Here is a 15,718-nt window from a genome sequence, read left to right as displayed (position 1 = left end):
GGCTGGTGCCAGCCCGAATCCCCCCTCACAGCTCCGTCCCTTCTCCTCCCCAGTTGGAAAGGGGAGAACGTGGCCACAACAGAGGTGGAGGCCACGCTGGCCTTGGTGAGCTTCATCCAGGAGGTCAACGTCTACGGCGTGGCTGTGCCAGGTGAGTCCCACCAAAATAAGGACCTGGGGGTGTTTGAGGTGGGTGACGTGTCCCCAGGTGGTCTGAGCAGCCACCAGGAAGGTTAAAAAGGGACTTTTAACATCCAGAGTTGTTTTGAGCCCAAAACATCCCCCACGACAGCCCAAGGATCCCCAAAAAAAGTTAAAATGTGACTTGGTTGCCCAAAGCAAGTTTCAGCTGCTGAGGTGGGTCCACGTGGCCACAAAGGAGGCAAAAATAGGAAGCATTCACCCAAAATGAGCACCCAGCATCATCCACCACCATCCCAGCGGCCTCTACAGTGCCAAAAGTGGGACAGACCGACCCAAAACAAGTTTGGCCACACAACAGCCTCCCCAAGAGCCATGGGGGCCTCAAGAAGACTCCAAGGAGATGTGGTTGCCCCAAGTGACCCCAGGCGATGTTTGCAGGGTGTGAGGGACGCTGTGGCATGGCCGCCGTGCGCCTCAAGGATGGGGCCACCTTCGATGGTGACAAACTCTACACCTTCACGCGGGACACACTGCCCGCCTACGCCGCCCCCCAATTCATCCGGATCCAGGTCAGTGGGACCCACCCACCCTGGGGGGCTCCAGGGGTCTTTGGGGTGCTGGGGTTGGCCCTCGGATGAGGGTGATCCAGCACGGTAGCACCCAGTCACGGCAGGGTGAAATCATGGAATGGTTTGGGTTGGAGTGGACCGTAGAGCTCACCCAGTTCCAATCATGGCATTGGTGTCCCCCCGGTTTCCCATGATGGCGCCGGTCACCCCGTGCCAGTAACGGCGCTGGGGCTCCCCTGGTGACAGTGGGGGGGAGTCACCCTGTTGTTGGTGGCACCATCCATCCATTCCTGGTGACAGTCACTCACTATCAACACCAGGGTCACCCTGTGCCAATGATGGCATCATTCCACTCTCCTGATGACAGTGTCGAGGTCCCCCCTTTCCCATGACAGTGGTGGCCACCCTGTGCCAACGGAGGCCACCCCATGCCAAAGACACCCGTGCATCCCCCAGTTCTGATGACACCACCTGCAATTCCGCGCTAGCAATGCCAAGGTCGCCGCTTCCCACAGTGGCACCTGGGCATGGCCTCGAGGTCCCCCAGTCCCAAAATCCCTGTCCCCAGGACGCTCTGGAGATCACGGGGACGTTCAAGCAGTGCAAGAGCAACCTGGTCAAGGAAGGCTTTGACCCCAGTGTCATCCGGGACCGCCTGTTCTTCCGCGACAACGCCCGGAAATCCTACGTGCCGCTGACCCCCGACACCTTCGCCGCCATCCGGGACATGAAGCTCAGTCTGTAGCGGCTCTTCTGGGGGCTCCACAGTGGCCCCAGGGCGCTGACAGCCTCGGGGTAATTAGCAAAGGCTAATTTGGGGCTAATCAAGCACTTTGGGTTTCCTTCAGGGAGGTTTTAACCAGGTCGGAGCATGAGGAGGGCAATGGGTTGGTGTTATCCCGCCCCAGCACCTCCATGCTGTGGAAATTAAACCCTTAATTCCCATTCTTTGGGTGCTGGGCCATTTTTGGGGATTGGACTCCCTCATTTTCCCTTCTGGAAGGGGCAGATGATGCCCCAAATCCCTGGTGTGGGGATAAAGATGTCTGTCCTTGTTTGATCTGGAGCCCACACAACCTTGTCCTACTCCCGCCCTGGGCTCTGATCTGGAACAAATCCCATTTATTCCTCTCCAAACCGACCCAGGGAGTGGCTGGGATCCCCCACATCTCACACCCCCATGACAGCATCGGCTTCTCCTGCCCTTCCCAGCTCCCACCGGGGCTTCACCGACACCGACAGAGCCGATTTGTGCCAGATACGTGACAGGGACACCGTCCTGCTGCCTGCTCCACACACGAGCCACCCCCTCGATTTATGAAATCACTGAATGGTTTGGGTTGGAAGGACCTTAGAGCCCATCCAGTCCCACCCCCTGCCACCTTCCACTATTCCAGGTTGCTCCGGGCTCCATCCAGCCGGGCCTTGGACACTTCCAGGGATGGGGCAGCCACAGCTTCCCTGGGAATTCCATCCCAGCTCCTCACCAACCTCACAGGGAAGAATTTCTTCCCAATATCCCCCCTAAATCTCCCCACTTCCAGGGTGACTCCACTTTTCCTTATCCCGTCCCTCCTTGTCTAAAGTCCGGGCACGACCTGGAATTCTATTCCAGCCCCTCACTGGAGAATTTCTCCCTAAAACTTCTAGAAATTCCATGAATTCCCACAGATTCCCACAAGTTCCGCATAGAAAAGGTGAAATCTTTATTTACAAACCTTCCTGCCGTGGCCAAGCCTCGGAGAACCAGGAATTCCTCAGTGTCCTCCGTCTCCGAGCAGCTCCACCTCCACCAGCCCCGGGGGATCCTTGGGGCTCCGCCGCGGCTCCGGGATGCCCCTTCTCTCCCTCTGGAGCTCGGCCAGGCGCAGCCGGAGCCGCTGCTCCCGCCGTTTTCCCGCCTGCAGCTGCCGCTGGGCCTTGTCCAGGGCGTCGAGCGCGGCCTCGGCGCGGCGCTTCCAGAGCAGGGCGCTTCCCACCTGGTAGCTGTGCTCGCTCTGGATGTAGGATCCGGCGCGGGGCGGCAGCCGCAGCATGAACAGCGACGGGGACGGGGGTCCTGGGGGTCCCGCGGGGGCTGCGGGGGCCGGGGGGGCTCCCTCGGGCAGAGCCGGAGTGGTCGTGGCTTCCTCGTCACCCGTGGCCACCAAAAGGGTCTCTGGGATGGCGCCCGAGGGGCCGGGAAGCGCCGGGACACCGCCGTGGTCACCGGCCGGGGGGGGGCCGGGGTCTTTGGTGTCCCGCGGGAAGCAGGAGACGTCGGAGGGGAACGGGGGGGCCGGCGGGGATGGGAGGGGGTCCCGTCTGTGGGGAGAGGAAAGAGGGGAGAGCTGTCATCCTGCAGTGCCCCCCAACATGCCCCCAGAGCATCAGAAGGTACCGGAGAGCCCTGAGGGGTGGGAGAGGCCAGGAGGGAATGGGGAGTCCTGGGGGTGGCAGATGTGGGGGGCAACAGGGAATCCAGAGGGGATATGGGTGTCCCAGAGTTGGGAGAGGTCGGGGGGAAACACGGGTCTGACAGGGATGGTGGGGGGCCACGGGGGGCAGGAGATGCTGGGCGGGAAACAGGGAATCCAGAAGGGATGGGTGGGGGGGTTCCCACCTATTCCAAGAAAAAGCAGGGAAGCTCTCTTATCCTGCAGAGCCCCCCAAAGCCCCCCCAGAGCAGCCAGAGGTGCAGGAAAGTCCCCGGGGTGGGAGAGGTCGGGAGGGAATTGGGTGTCCTGGGGAATGGGAAAGGTTGGTGAGGAAAGGGGTCCAGCAGGGATGGGGGGGTCCCATCCACATGGAGAATAAACTGGGGAGCCCCATTACCCTGTGAGGCCCCCAAAAGCCTGCAGGACCACCCAGAGGTCAAGGAGAGTCCTGGGGGTGGGAAAGGTCAGGGGACAATGGGGGTCTGGTGGGGAATGGGGGGTCCCAGGGGTGGGAGAGGTCTGGGGGTCCCGCAGGGTCCAGCAGGGAAGAGCGGAGGGTTCTGCCTGTGCTGGGAATAAACCAGGGAGCCCCGTTCTCCCCTGAACCCCCCAAAGCCCCCCAGGACTCACTTCCACTTCCGGGCGTTCCGGAGGGGCTTCGGGGGGTCGCTGTCGGCCGGGGGGGGCTTCGGCCTGGGGGTCCGGGGGGGCCGCGAGGGGCCCACGGCGAAGACGGTGGGAACAGCCCCTTCCTTGAGGCGGTGGTAGCCACTGCGGGGGGAAAACAGGGTTCAGGGGGGACCCCAAAACCTGGGGGGGATCCCCAGGAGGTCCTTTAAGTCAAGAGTCTTCAGGGTGAAGCCTCCGAATGTCCTGGGAGCCCCCCAAGCTCCAGGGAAGATCCTGGGGCACCTAAAAATCCCTGAGGGGATTCCTGAAATACCTGGGCAGTCCGTGGCCTGCAAGGGGAAATGGGGAGGGGGCTCTGGGGGGGGGGGGGGGGGTCCCTCAAGGTGCTCCGGCACCCCCAGGGCCCTGGGGTGTCCCCAACCCCTCACGAGGCATCTCTGGGGTCAGAGGAGGGTCCCTGGGTTGTCCCCAATACTTCACAGGGGGGTCTTTGGGACACCCTGAGGTGTCCCCAGTTCCCTGGCGTGTCCCTGACACATCACAGGGGATCCCCTGGGGTGTCCCCAACTCCTTGCTGGGGGTCCCTGAGGTGTCCCCATCCCTTGCTGGGAGTCCCTGGGTGGCCCCAAACACCTTGGGGCACGTCCTTGGGGTGCCCCCAAATTCCAGGGAAGGTTCAAGGGTCTGGGGGGGGGGGGGGATGAGCCCCAAAACCCTTCACAGGAGAACGTCAGGGTGATCCATAGCCCCTGGAGCCTCACCTGGAGCCTGGATCTCACCTGGAGCCCCACCTGCAGCCCCCCGGCCTCACCTGTAGCCCACTACCTCGAAGCAGGAGCTCTCGAAGTGCTGGGAGCAGAAATAGATGTATTTGGAGGTGGGGTCCCAGCGGCCCTCGCCCGAGGGGTCCCGGCGCCGGCTGTTCTCCAGCCACTGCACCCGGCGGGGGTCGTCCTTCCGGGGCAGCCTGGGGGATACGGGGACATGGGAGGGACAGAGGGACACAGGAGTGGGAGGGGACATGGGGAGAAAAAGAGAGATATGGGGGGAAGTGGGACGTGGAGCACACAGGTCGTGAGGGGACACGAGAGGATGGGGACATGGGGGGACACAGGTCATACAGAGGGGAGACGGGGGGCACCCAGGTCACAGGGGAGGACGTGGGTTATGGGAGGGACAAGGGGTATGGAGGGACAACGGGGGGACAGAGGTCACAGAGGGTCATGACAGGCATGGGGGGACACAGGGAAGACACAGGATGGGGGGACACAGGTCACACAGGTGACACAGGTCACACAGGTGACACAGGTGAGCTGCGAGGCTGCAGTTCCCCCCACACACCTGACCCCATTTCTGCAGAGCTGAATGACACCTTCCTCCCCCCACGCACCTGGAAATGGAACGATCCAGGCAGGTCCTGTTAAAGGGCACAGGGCTGAGCCATCCCACAAATGGGGGGGGGGGAAGAGACACACCTGGGACAGCCCATTCCTAAGCGAGGGGGACACGCCTGGGACAGCCCGTTCTAAGGCGGGGGTGACAGCTGGGACAGCCCATTGCTAAAAAACGGGGGGAGAGCGGGAACTCGCACACCTGGGAGAGCCCATTGTTGAAGGGGGAACACACACCTGGAACAGTCCATTGCTAAGGGGGGACGCACACCTGTGACAGCTGGGACAGCCCATTGCTACGGGAGGGGACGCGCACGCCTGTGACAGCCCATTGCTCGGGGGGGGTGACAGGTGGGACAGCCCATTGCTAAGCGGGGGGTGACAGGTGGGACAGCCCATTGCTCGGGGGGGGTGACAGGTGGGACAGCCCATTGCTCAGGGGGGGTGGTGTCCCTGCCCCGGGGGTCTCGGGGGGCACCCACCGGTGGAAGGAGATGCCTCGGCCGCGGGTGTCGCGGGTGTCCCGGGTGCAGCAGCCGGCGGCGGAGCAGTGACGGGGCATCTGGGGGAAGGGAGGGTGTCACAGGGCCGAGACGCCCCCTCCCCAAAATTCCACGCTTCCTCCGCGCCACCCAACCAGCCCAGACACCCTGCAAACCCCCGTGGCTTCAGCCCCAAAATCCACCCGGGGCCCCCGCCCTTGGTCGGATCTCACTCGCCGTGCCCCCCCCCACCTTCTCCGAGGCCGGACCCCCCTCCAACAGCCGGACCCCTCCCCACCACGGCCGGACCCCTCCCCGCCGTGTCGTCGTCCCCCTCCCACGGGGGGACACCATCCCCGTGTGTGTCCCCCCATTTCCCCCCACCCGGGGCCTGTCTCCCCTCTCCCCCACCACCGCCCCTCCCGGGACCTGACATCTCCCCCCAGTAGTCGGAACCCCCTCCCCGTATTCTCTCCCCATCGCAGGCCGCCCCTTTTCCCACCTTTTCCCCATTTTTCCCCCTTTTCCCCCCCCGCCCCGTTCCGGCCCCACCTCGTCGCTCCCATCCCGCCGCCGCCGCGGCCTTCCCTGAACTCTCGCGAGACTCTGCAACTCCGCGAGAACAACCCCCGCACACCCACCCCACACCCGCCCTCCCCGCCCCGCCCCCGAGCCGCGCCTCATTTGCATCCCGCGCTGCTATTGGCCGACGGGGTCGCGCCCTTACCTCATTAACCATTCAAGCCCCGCCCCCACCGCGGGCGTTCCGCGGCCCCTCCCCACGGCCTTTGGGGGCTTTTGGGGGCTTTTGGGGGCTTTTGGGGGCTTTCACCGCCCCCAGTTGAGGTAAAAAGGGTTTTTTCCCCCCCGCCGGCCAGACTGTGGGGGGTTTGGAGGGATTATGGGGGTTTATTAGGGGGTTTCAACCCCCCCAATCGGGGTAAAGAGGGTTTTGGGATCCCCCCCAGCGGGTTTTGGGGGGTCTCGGGGGGTTTTGAGGGGTTTCAGCACCCCCTAATTGGTGTAAAGATGGTTTTGAGGCCCACCCCCCGACAGCTTCTGGGGGATTTGAGGGCTTTCAAGCTCCCCCCAACCTGCGACTCCAGAATATTTTCAAGCAGCCCCAAACTGTGGCACGGGAAGGGGGGATCCCCCAAAAGGGATCCCCAAACTGTGTTTTGGGGCGTGGTTCGATCCCAACCCAGATGGGCTCGGGGGATTTTGGGACCCCCCCAAGTCCTCCAGGGCCACTCAAGAGCGAGACCCTCTCGAAGGCACTTTAATGAGTTGGGGACCCTCCCCCCAACAAAAAACAGCCCCTCCAAAAACCCCCCCACGAGAGGGGGGGCCCTGGGCGGGCTTTGGGGTCCCGGGGGATTCAAGGGGTTCCCCCAGTGCTGGGGGCTGGGCCGAGGCCCCCCCAGGCGCCGGGGGCAGGTTCGAGGGGGGTGGCAGGGGGCGTCCCGCTGTCCTCGCTGTCCCCACTGTCCTCGGAGTCGTCGTCCCCATCCCGCAGCATCCGCCGGACCGTGCGGGACAGGTTCATGGGGTCACACCTGGGGGGCACCGAGGGGTGGTGAGACCCCCAGACACCCCCAACATCCCATAAATCCCATAGAGCCCCCAATAGCCCATAAACCCCAACACCCCATAAACTCCATGGAGCCCTCCTGGGGACCCCCAATATCCCAGACAGCCCTCATGGAGCCCCCCATTCCATAAACCCCATAGAACCCTCCAGGGGACCCCCAGGATCCCAGAACCCCCATAGAGCCCTCCCCCATCCCGTAACCCCACAGAGAGCTCCTATAGAGATTCCCAATCCTATAACCTCCCCGGAGAACCCCAACATCCCATAAACCCATAGAGCTCCCCTGGGGACCCCCAGCATCCCAGAACCTTCATGGAACTCCCCAATATCCCATAAACCCCGTAGAGCCCCCATAGAACCCCGCAATATCCCATTAACCCCACAGAACCCCTAGAGAGCCCCCCCCACCCCATAACAAGCCCATGGGGTCTATAGGGGCCCACAGGGGACTGTCCCCACCTGAGGCGTGTCCTGAGCACGGCCACATGTCGGGCGGTGGCCGCGGCCCCGTCCCCGATGTCCTCGAGCTCCCGGCGCAGGTGGTGGCCCTGGGCCAGCGCTTGGGCCGTCCCCGCGGCCACCGCGGCCACCTGGTCAGCCAGGAGCCGGCCTGCGGCCTCGCTGGCACGGGCCTGAAGGGGACAGAGGGACACTGGGGACACTGGGGACATAGGGACAGGGGGATATGGGACATGGGGCCCAGGTGACACAGGGACGTGGTGCCATCGGGTGTTGGGACGTGGGCACGTGGGGGCACAGGGAGGCTGCAGGGTGACAGGGGTGATGGGGGTGACATGAGATAATGGGGGTGACAGGTGACAGAGGGGGACAGAGGGTGACAGAGAGGGTGACAGGGTGACAGGGGCGACAGGAGGTGACACGAGATAATGGGGGTGACAGGGTGACGGAGGAGGACAGAGAGGGTGACAGGGTGACGGAGGAGGACAGGATGACAGAGAGTGACATGAAGTAACGGGGGAGACAAGTGACAGAGGATGCCAGAAGGGGGCAGAGGGTGACAGTAGGTGACAGCAGGTGACGTGGGCTGCTGACAGGGGCTGACAGGAGGTGACAGGAGGTGACAGAGGGTGACAGGTGATGACAGGAGGTGACACATGGTGACAGAGGGTGACAGGCGATAATGTGTGGTGACGTAAGGTGACACATGGTGACACAAGGTGACAGGGAGAGACAGGCGGTGACAGGAGGTGACAGTGGGTGACAGAAGGGGACACACGGTGGCAGCAGGTGACAATGGGTGACAGTGGGTGCTGTCCCCACCTGCAGCCGGTAGCGCTCCCCCAGCAGCCGCTGCTCCTCCGCCTCGGCCACCAACACTCGCAGGCGCCGGCTGGTGACACGCGCGGCCCGGGACAGGGCCACCCGCGCCCTGCAACCAGGGGACACCTGTGTCACCCAGGGAGTGACCCACAGAGGGACCCACAGAAGGACCCTCGGCCACCCAGGACAGGGTCACCCGCACCTTGTCACCAGGGGACACCCATGTCACCCCACGTCACTCACAGAGTGACCCATGGCTGGTGACACATGTGGGATAGGGCTGTCCTGGGATATCTGGGGACCACCCCGGGACCATCCAAGACCACCCTTGGGTCACCCTGAATCAACCTGGACCACCCAAGGTCACCTGAACCACGATGGGAAATCCCTGGGTCACCTTGGACTCCCCTGAGCCACCCTGGGCCACCTTGGTGCCACCCCAAGATCCCCCTGGACCACCCTGGGTCACCCCAGGACTCTCTGGGACCACCCTGGCACCACCCAACACCACCCTGGATCACGCTGGGACCATCTGGGGACCACCTTGGGGCCCTCCGGGTGCCCCCCGTGCCCCCCGTCCCCGCTGACCCTGCCTCACGCTGCAGCAGCTCCTGCAGGTGGGCGCAGCGGGCGCGCAGGGCGGGCTCGGGGGGCGCAGGGGGGTCCCGGGGGTGCTGCAGCCGCTCCCGCAGCAGCCGCTGCTCCTGTGCCAGCCGGGCCCACGCCCCCTGCGCCTCCCGTGCCCGCATGCCCGCGGCCACCAGCGCCCGCCGCAGCTCCTCCACCTGCGGGAAAGGGGGGTCAGAGCCCGAACCTGTCCCCATGGCACCCACATGGCACCCACACGGTCCCTGTGGACCCAAAGGTGCACCCACGGCACCCTCACCTGCCCACCTCCCCCCGCAGGTGCCCCCCTGCCCCCACAGGTGCCTGCTTGTCACCACCCCCCAGACACTCCATGGGCACCTCTCGTCACCCACCCGCCCCCCGCCGCTGCTCCCCGTGCCCCCCCATGTCCCCATAGGTGTCCCCCGGGTCCCCACCTGGCCCAGCCGCTGTTTCAGGTGCTCCCGCAGGCCCCGGTTGTGCTCCCGCAGCTCCTCCAGCGCCGCCTGCAGCCCCCCGGGGTCCCCAGCATGGGGGCTGTAGGGGACATGGGGGCTATAGGGGACACGTGGGGACAGTAGGGACATATAGGGGCTATAGGGGACACATCCATAGGGGACTTATAGGGGCCACAGGGACGTATAGGAGCTATAGGGGAGAGATGGGGGCTACAGAGACACATGGGAGTTATAGGGGCTATAGGGAACATTGGGACTATAGGGGACTATGGAAGGAGACGTGGCCAGGGAGGGGGCGCGGCCATGCTCACCTGGGGCGGGGGGCGTGGCCCACCTTTGCAGCCACGTGGTCGCGCTCCTGCTCCGCCCGGCGCCGGGAATGCTGGGCCGCCCGCACCGCCTGTGGGCAGGGCCAGCATGGACACACCCCCCGAGCCACGCCCTCTGTCCTAGCCCCACCCACCACTATAGCCACGCCCATAGGCTGCAATAGCCCCACCCCATTATTCCTTAGCCCCACCCACAGCTGCAATAGCCTCACCCCATTGGTCCTTAGTCCCACCCGCAGCTGCAATAGCTCCACCCCATTGGTCCTTAGTCCCACCCGCAGCTGCAATAGCCCCACCCCCTTGGTCCTTAGCCCCACCCACAGCTGCAATAGCCCCACCCATTGCACTAAGCTCCGCCCCTCGTCTTAGCCCCGCCCACCTGCCGCAGCTGCTCCAGCTCCACCCCTCGGGCCAGGCACCGAGACTCCGCCTCCTGTGCCCGGAGCTCCGCCCCCGCCTTGGCAGCACGAGCGGCCTCCAGCTCCGCCCACAGCAGCTGCCCCGCCTCCTGCAGAGGGGAGGGCTCTGGGACAGGCCACGCCCACACACCTGGCCCTGCCCTCTGCTCCACCACTCATTCACAGCCACACAACCCTCAGACCACGCCCCCTTTAGCCCCATCATGGCCACACCCACACCCTGACTCCGCCCATGATGGGCTCCACCCCCTCAGGCCCCTCCCCCCCACAGCCCCACCCACCCTCCAAAGAGCTCTGCCTGTTCTCATAAGCCCCACCTCCTTCACAGGCCACACCCCTGACCACACCCTCTTTGCCCCACCTCAGCCACACCCCCTGCCAGAGGCTCCTCCCCCTCCCATGCCACACCCCTGCCCATGCCCCACCCACACTTTTAAGCCCCGCCTCCCCACAGGCCATGCCCCCTCTAACCACACCCCTGTCAGAGGCTCCGCCCCCTCAGACCCCCGGCCCCGCCCACCTGCTGCAGGCGCAGGCGCTCATTGGCCCTGTCCAGCGCCCGACAGGCTCCGCCCACTCGTGCCTGGGCTCCGCCCACCGCGATCTCCAACGCCCTCAGGGCCCCGCCCTCCATCAGGCTCCGCCCACGTTCTGCCGCCAGGCTCCGCCCCAGTGCCGCCACCTGGTTGGGCAGGGGGTGATTGACAGCCCCAGACCACGCCTCTGGGTGGAAGGCCCCGCCCCCAGGTGATGGACAGCTCCAAGCTCTGCCCCCATAGTTACAGGTGGGCCCGTGCCCCGCCCACCTGGGTGATTGACAGTCATCTGCCCCACCCCCTCCTCAGCAAGAGGCGGGGCATTCTGTGACTGACAGATGCTGGCCCCGCCCCTCCCTGCAAGCCCCGCCCACCTGGCTGCTGAGGTCCCGCAGCTCCTCCTCCAGCTCCCGGCGGTGCTGGGCCTGCGGGGGGGAGGGGGGGACAAATTTTGGGGGGACCCAAAATCCAGGGGGTCGCAGGGGACCAGAGGAGTCCTAAAGTCTGAGGGGTCCCAGGTGCTGGGGGTGCCAGGGGTCCGAGGGACTCCCAAAGTCTGGGGTGTCCAAAGAATTCGAGGTTCCCAGGAATCCGAGGGGTCCCAGGTGTTCAGGGGTTCCCAGATGTCCGGGGTTTCCTGGGGGTCCAGAGAATCCCAGGGGTCTGAGGGACCCCACGTGTCCAGGGGGTCACAAGGATTCTGGGACTCCCAGGTGTCCGGAGGGTCCCAAATACCCAGGGAGTCCCAAAGTTTGGGGGGGTGGGGCAGATGTCTGGGGGGTCCCAGGTGTTTGAGGGGTCTCAGAGTCCAGGAGGGTCGCAGGTCCTTGGGGGGGTCCCAGGTGTTGGGGGTCCCGGGAGTCCGAGGTGGTCCCAAAGTCTGGGGGATCCCCAGAGTTCGAGGGGCCCAGGGGTCCAGGAGGTTCCCAGGAATCCGGGGTGTCCTGTAGGTTTGGGGGGATCCCAAAGTCCGGGGGAGGATGAGGAGCATGCTTGGGGGGCCCCAGGGGTCTGGAGAGTCCCAGATGTTTGGGGGTCCCAGGAGTCCGGAGGGACCCAGATGTCCAGGGGGTCCCAGGAATCCGGGGACCCCCTCAGAGTGCTTGGGGGGAATGAACATTCACAGGTCCCCTCGGGGGAGTAGTTTGGGGGGTCGGGGGAGCGGGGGCGGGATGGGGGGGATGTGTCCGTTCCCACGGGGGGGGAGGGGCGCCAAGGGCTCGCGGCCGCTGTGTCCCTGTCCCCGCCCCGTGTCCCAATTCCAGGCCGGGGGCTGGCGGGGGGCCAGGGGGGCCGTGGATGGGGCGCCGGGGCTCCCCAGCCAAAGGCGGGGCCGGGAGCCCACAAACGCCTGGACCCCTGCACTCCTCCACCCCCTGGGACCCTCCCAGTTGGGGTCGAGGCTTCCCCGGGTGCCTGGGGGTCCCCACCATCACCCGAGCCCCCCCACCCCATCCCTGCGTTCTCCCCACCGCATCACCTGCGTCCCCTCCACTCCATCCCTGTGTCTCCCGCCCTCATCTGGGGGTCCCCCCACTCACCTGGGGGTCCCCCACTCACCTGTGCCAGCCGGGGGGCGCCGCGTCGTCCACTGTCCCCCGTGTCCATCATGGCACAAACCGGGGGGGCTCTGGAGCAACAGAGACCTTGGAGAGACCCTACAATAACCCCCTCCCCCCCAAAACCGCATCAGCCCCAGGCTGGGGTCCCCCCCCTCCACCCCCCCCCCCCAGCTCCGGGTGGGCTCGGGTCCCTTTGTTGTAGGGGGAAGGTCGGGGGTGCCCGGACTCCGGGGTCCCCTGCCCACCCTGGGAAGGGGGGTTGGGTGCCCTGCCCACCCTGAGGTGGGGGGGGTCCCCTGCCCACCCTGGTTGGTTCCGGACCCTGCGTCCCTCACCTGTGGCCGCCGAGCCCGTGGGACGCGGGGCCGGGGCGCTCCCGGTGCCACCCCCGCCGCGGGCACGGGAGGACCCGCGTGTGGCACCGCGTCCCTCCCCCGGGCTGTACCCGCGGGGAGGGGACAGAGCCCGCCCACCCCCCGGGCCCGATGTCCGGGCGGGTCCGTTCGGCTCCATCGGCTCCAAGAGCCGGTGTCACCCCCGCCCTCGCCCGGGGGGACACAGGTTTCGGGGCACCGCCCCAGGGCACCCGGAATTCGGGTGTCACCGCTGTCTTCGCCCAGGGGACGCAGGTTTCCCAGGGCATCCCGGAATTTCGGTGTCATCCCTGCTGGGGACGTGTCCCAGGGCACAGCAGTATTTGGGTGTCACCCTCACCCTTACTCAGGGGACAGGTGTCCCGGGGCACAGCAGAATTCAGGTGTTACTCTCACCAAGGGGACACAGGTGTCCCAGGGCACCCGAATTTGGGTGCCACCCCCGTCCTCGCCCAGGGAACAGGTGTCCCAGGGCACAGTGAAATTAGGGTGTCACCCCTGCCCCAGGGGACACAGCGTCCTAGGACACCCTGCAATTCCAGTGTCACCCTTGCCCAGGGGACATGGGTGTCCCTGGACAGCCTGGAATTCAGGTGTCACCCCCACCCAAGGGGACACAGTTGTCCCAGACCACCCCAAAATTCTGTTGTTGCCCTCACCTGAGGGGACACAGGTGTCCTAGGGCACCCGGAATTCGGGTGTCACCGCTGTTCTCGCCCAGGGGACAGGTGTCCCAGGGCACAGTGGAATTAGGGTGTCACCCCTGCCCGAGGGCATGCAGGTTTTGGGACACCAACCCAGGGCCCCCAGAATTCGGGAGCCACCCAAGGGAGGGATGCTGGGCTAGTGGGAACCACAGTGATGTCATCTGTGATGTCACCTGTGATTTCATGGTGCCGGCTGTGATGGGAGCAGGGCATGGGACCAGCGGTGATGTCACAGTGCTGCGTGTGATGTCATGGTGGAGATGGCACTCGGTGACGTCATGTGAGTGACTGACCCCCTGCGTGGGCTGGGGTTGGATGGGACAGAGGGGGCAGCAGCTGCACCCGGGGGCGCCATGGAGTCGTACAAGGGGTCATTGCTGGGGTCACCTGTACAGTGGGGTCAACATGGAGAGACATAGAGTTACACTGGTCAACATGGGTCAGGTCAACATCCATCATCACAGAGAGACATGGAGTGACACTGGTCCACATGGGTCAACATGGGTCAACACGGGTCAACATGGGTCAGGTCAACATTGGTCAACATGGAGAGACACAGAGTTACACTGGTCAACATGGGTCAACATGGGTCAGGTCATCATTGGTCAACACGGAGAGACACGGAGTGCAACCGGTCAGCATGGGTCAACATGGGTCAGGTCAACAACGGTCAACATGGAGAGAACATGCAGTGACACGGGTCAACACAGGTCAGCCTGGAGAGACACAGAGTGACACAGGTCAACACGGCTCAACATGGCTCAGCATGGGTCAAGTCAATATAAGACAACGGGGATCGATGTGGATCACCGTGAGTCAGCATGGGTCAACACTGGTCAACAGAGGTCAACAAGGAGAGACATGGAGTGACATGGGTCAACACTGGTCCACACGGGACACCAGGGATCAACATGGGCCAGCATGGATCGATGTGGGTTAACACAGGTCACCATGCGTCAACGCTGCCCAACAGCCTGGACCAGCAGAGGTCAGCATGGGTCAACACAGGTTAATCCACGGTGATGTGGGTCAAATCAGCTCAGCAGGAACATGGCCACCATGGATCAACATGGATCAATGTGGGGTCAACATGGATCAATGGGGGTCAACATGGATCAATGTGGGTCAACTCATGGAGCAACATGGATCAATGTGGGTCAGCACAGGGACCAACATGGATCAATGTGGGTCAACTCATGGATCAACGTGGATCAATGTGGGTCAACTCATGGATCAATGTGGGTCAGCACAAGGATCAACATGGATCAATGTGGGCCAACATGGATCAACATGGATTGATGTAGGTCAGCACAGGGATCAACATGCATCAATGTGGGTCAACAGACAGATCAATATGGATTGATGTGGGTCAACGTGGGTCAACTCATGGATCAACATGGATCAATGTGAGTCAACACAAGAGTCAACACATCCCAACAAACGTGGGTCAGTATGGAATGACACAGGTCCACACAGAGGGACAGAAGTCAACATGGAGTGACACTGGTCAGCACAGGCCAACACAGCTCAAACCCCACAGTTCCCCAGCTCAAACCCTGGACCAACGTGAGTCAACACGGAGTGACACAGATCAACCTGGATGGACAAAGGTCGGTCTACGTGGGTCAAAATGGAGCAGAGCAGAGTGACAGGGGCCAACATGGATCAACATGGATCCACAGGAGTCAACAGGAATCAGTGTGTGTCAACATGGATCAACAGGGATCAACACGGATCGACACGGACCAAGAGGAATCAACGTGGGTCAACATGGATCAACATGGACTGACCATCGTGGGCCAACACGGCTCAAGGAACATGGGGGAGCACAGACTAACACAGGCCAACAGGGGCCAGTTTGACCCTATGGGGTCTATATGGATCCCTGGGGGGTCTGTAGGGGATGCCAGCTCTACAGGGATCCCTGAAGGGTCTACAGGGGATCCTTGGGGGGTATATCTGGATCCCTGAGGGGGTCTATCGGGCATACCAGCCCTACAGGGATACCTACAGGATCCATGCCTATGGAATCTATAGGGAGTCCAGACCTTATGGGCATCCCTGTAGACATTGACGGGAGGTCTCCAACCCCACTGAGGTCCCCATGGGGGTCCCTGTGGGGGGTCTGTAGGGGTCCTATATAGCTCTATTGGAATCCCCATGGGGGTCCCTATAAAGCTCTCCAGACATTTTGGCGTCCCCAGGGGGATCTGCAGGGGATC

General features: G+C 63.9%; 3 protein-coding genes across 4 annotated transcripts in view; 1 reads left to right on the top strand and 2 right to left on the bottom strand.

The window, feature by feature from the left end:
* The window catches only part of SLC27A5 (solute carrier family 27 member 5), a gene marked incomplete at its 5' end in the record, with an annotated part of 7,795 nt that extends 5,320 nt beyond the window's left edge, over positions 1-2,475 (top strand). Inside the window, 3 exons of the mRNA XM_082299873.1 lie at positions 54-151; positions 583-713; positions 1,282-2,475. Coding sequence (XP_082155999.1) covers positions 54-151; positions 583-713; positions 1,282-1,458 — 406 coding nt within the window. The 3' untranslated portion in view covers positions 1,459-2,475. The remainder of the gene's footprint in view (positions 1-53; positions 152-582; positions 714-1,281) is intronic.
* Positions 1-6,252, bottom strand: part of THAP7 (THAP domain containing 7) — a 6,429-nt gene extending 177 nt beyond the window's left edge. Inside the window, exons 1-6 of one of the 2 annotated variants that reach the window (XM_082299779.1) lie at positions 6,186-6,252; positions 5,634-5,713; positions 4,572-4,727; positions 3,761-3,901; positions 2,432-3,017; positions 1-213 (exon numbers count right to left, since the gene is read on the bottom strand). The exon at positions 1-213 is cut by the window's left edge and continues 177 nt beyond it. In XM_082299779.1, the coding sequence (XP_082155905.1) occupies positions 2,471-3,017; positions 3,761-3,901; positions 4,572-4,727; positions 5,634-5,713 (924 nt within the window). In that variant the 5' untranslated portion in view covers positions 6,186-6,252 and the 3' untranslated portion in view covers positions 1-213; positions 2,432-2,470. The remainder of the gene's footprint in view (positions 214-2,431; positions 3,018-3,760; positions 3,902-4,571; positions 4,728-5,633; positions 5,714-6,185) is intronic. The other variant, XM_082299780.1, reaches the window with a different exon arrangement.
* A 211-nt stretch (positions 6,253-6,463) lies between these two features.
* On the bottom strand, positions 6,464-8,204 carry LOC309583927 (uncharacterized protein). The gene is made up of 2 exons (XM_082299807.1): positions 7,684-8,204; positions 6,464-7,189 (listed from the first exon to the last, which is right to left on the bottom strand). Exons 1-2 carry the CDS (start codon positions 7,893-7,895, stop codon positions 7,012-7,014), a joined length of 390 nt encoding a protein of 129 aa, XP_082155933.1. The 5' UTR covers positions 7,896-8,204; the 3' UTR covers positions 6,464-7,011.
* Between the last annotated feature and the right edge of the window lie 7,514 nt (positions 8,205-15,718).

Source organism: Coloeus monedula (assembly GCF_965178545.1).
Source record: "Coloeus monedula genome assembly, chromosome: 34".
NCBI lineage: Eukaryota > Metazoa > Chordata > Aves > Passeriformes > Corvidae > Coloeus > Coloeus monedula.
This window is presented reverse-complemented; position numbering and strand designations above follow the sequence as displayed.

What these genes read in the sequence shown, in the direction of transcription:
- LOC309583927 (XM_082299807.1), bottom strand. Translation starts at nt 7,895, where the DNA reads ATGTCCCCAGTGTCCCCAGTGTCCCTCTGTCCCCTTCAGGCCCGTGCC. An exon ending in GTGCTCAGGACACGCCTCAG is followed by an intron (nt 7,190 to 7,683) that starts GTGGGGACAGTC and finishes GGTGCCCCCCAG; the next exon opens with GTGTGACCCCATGAACCTGT.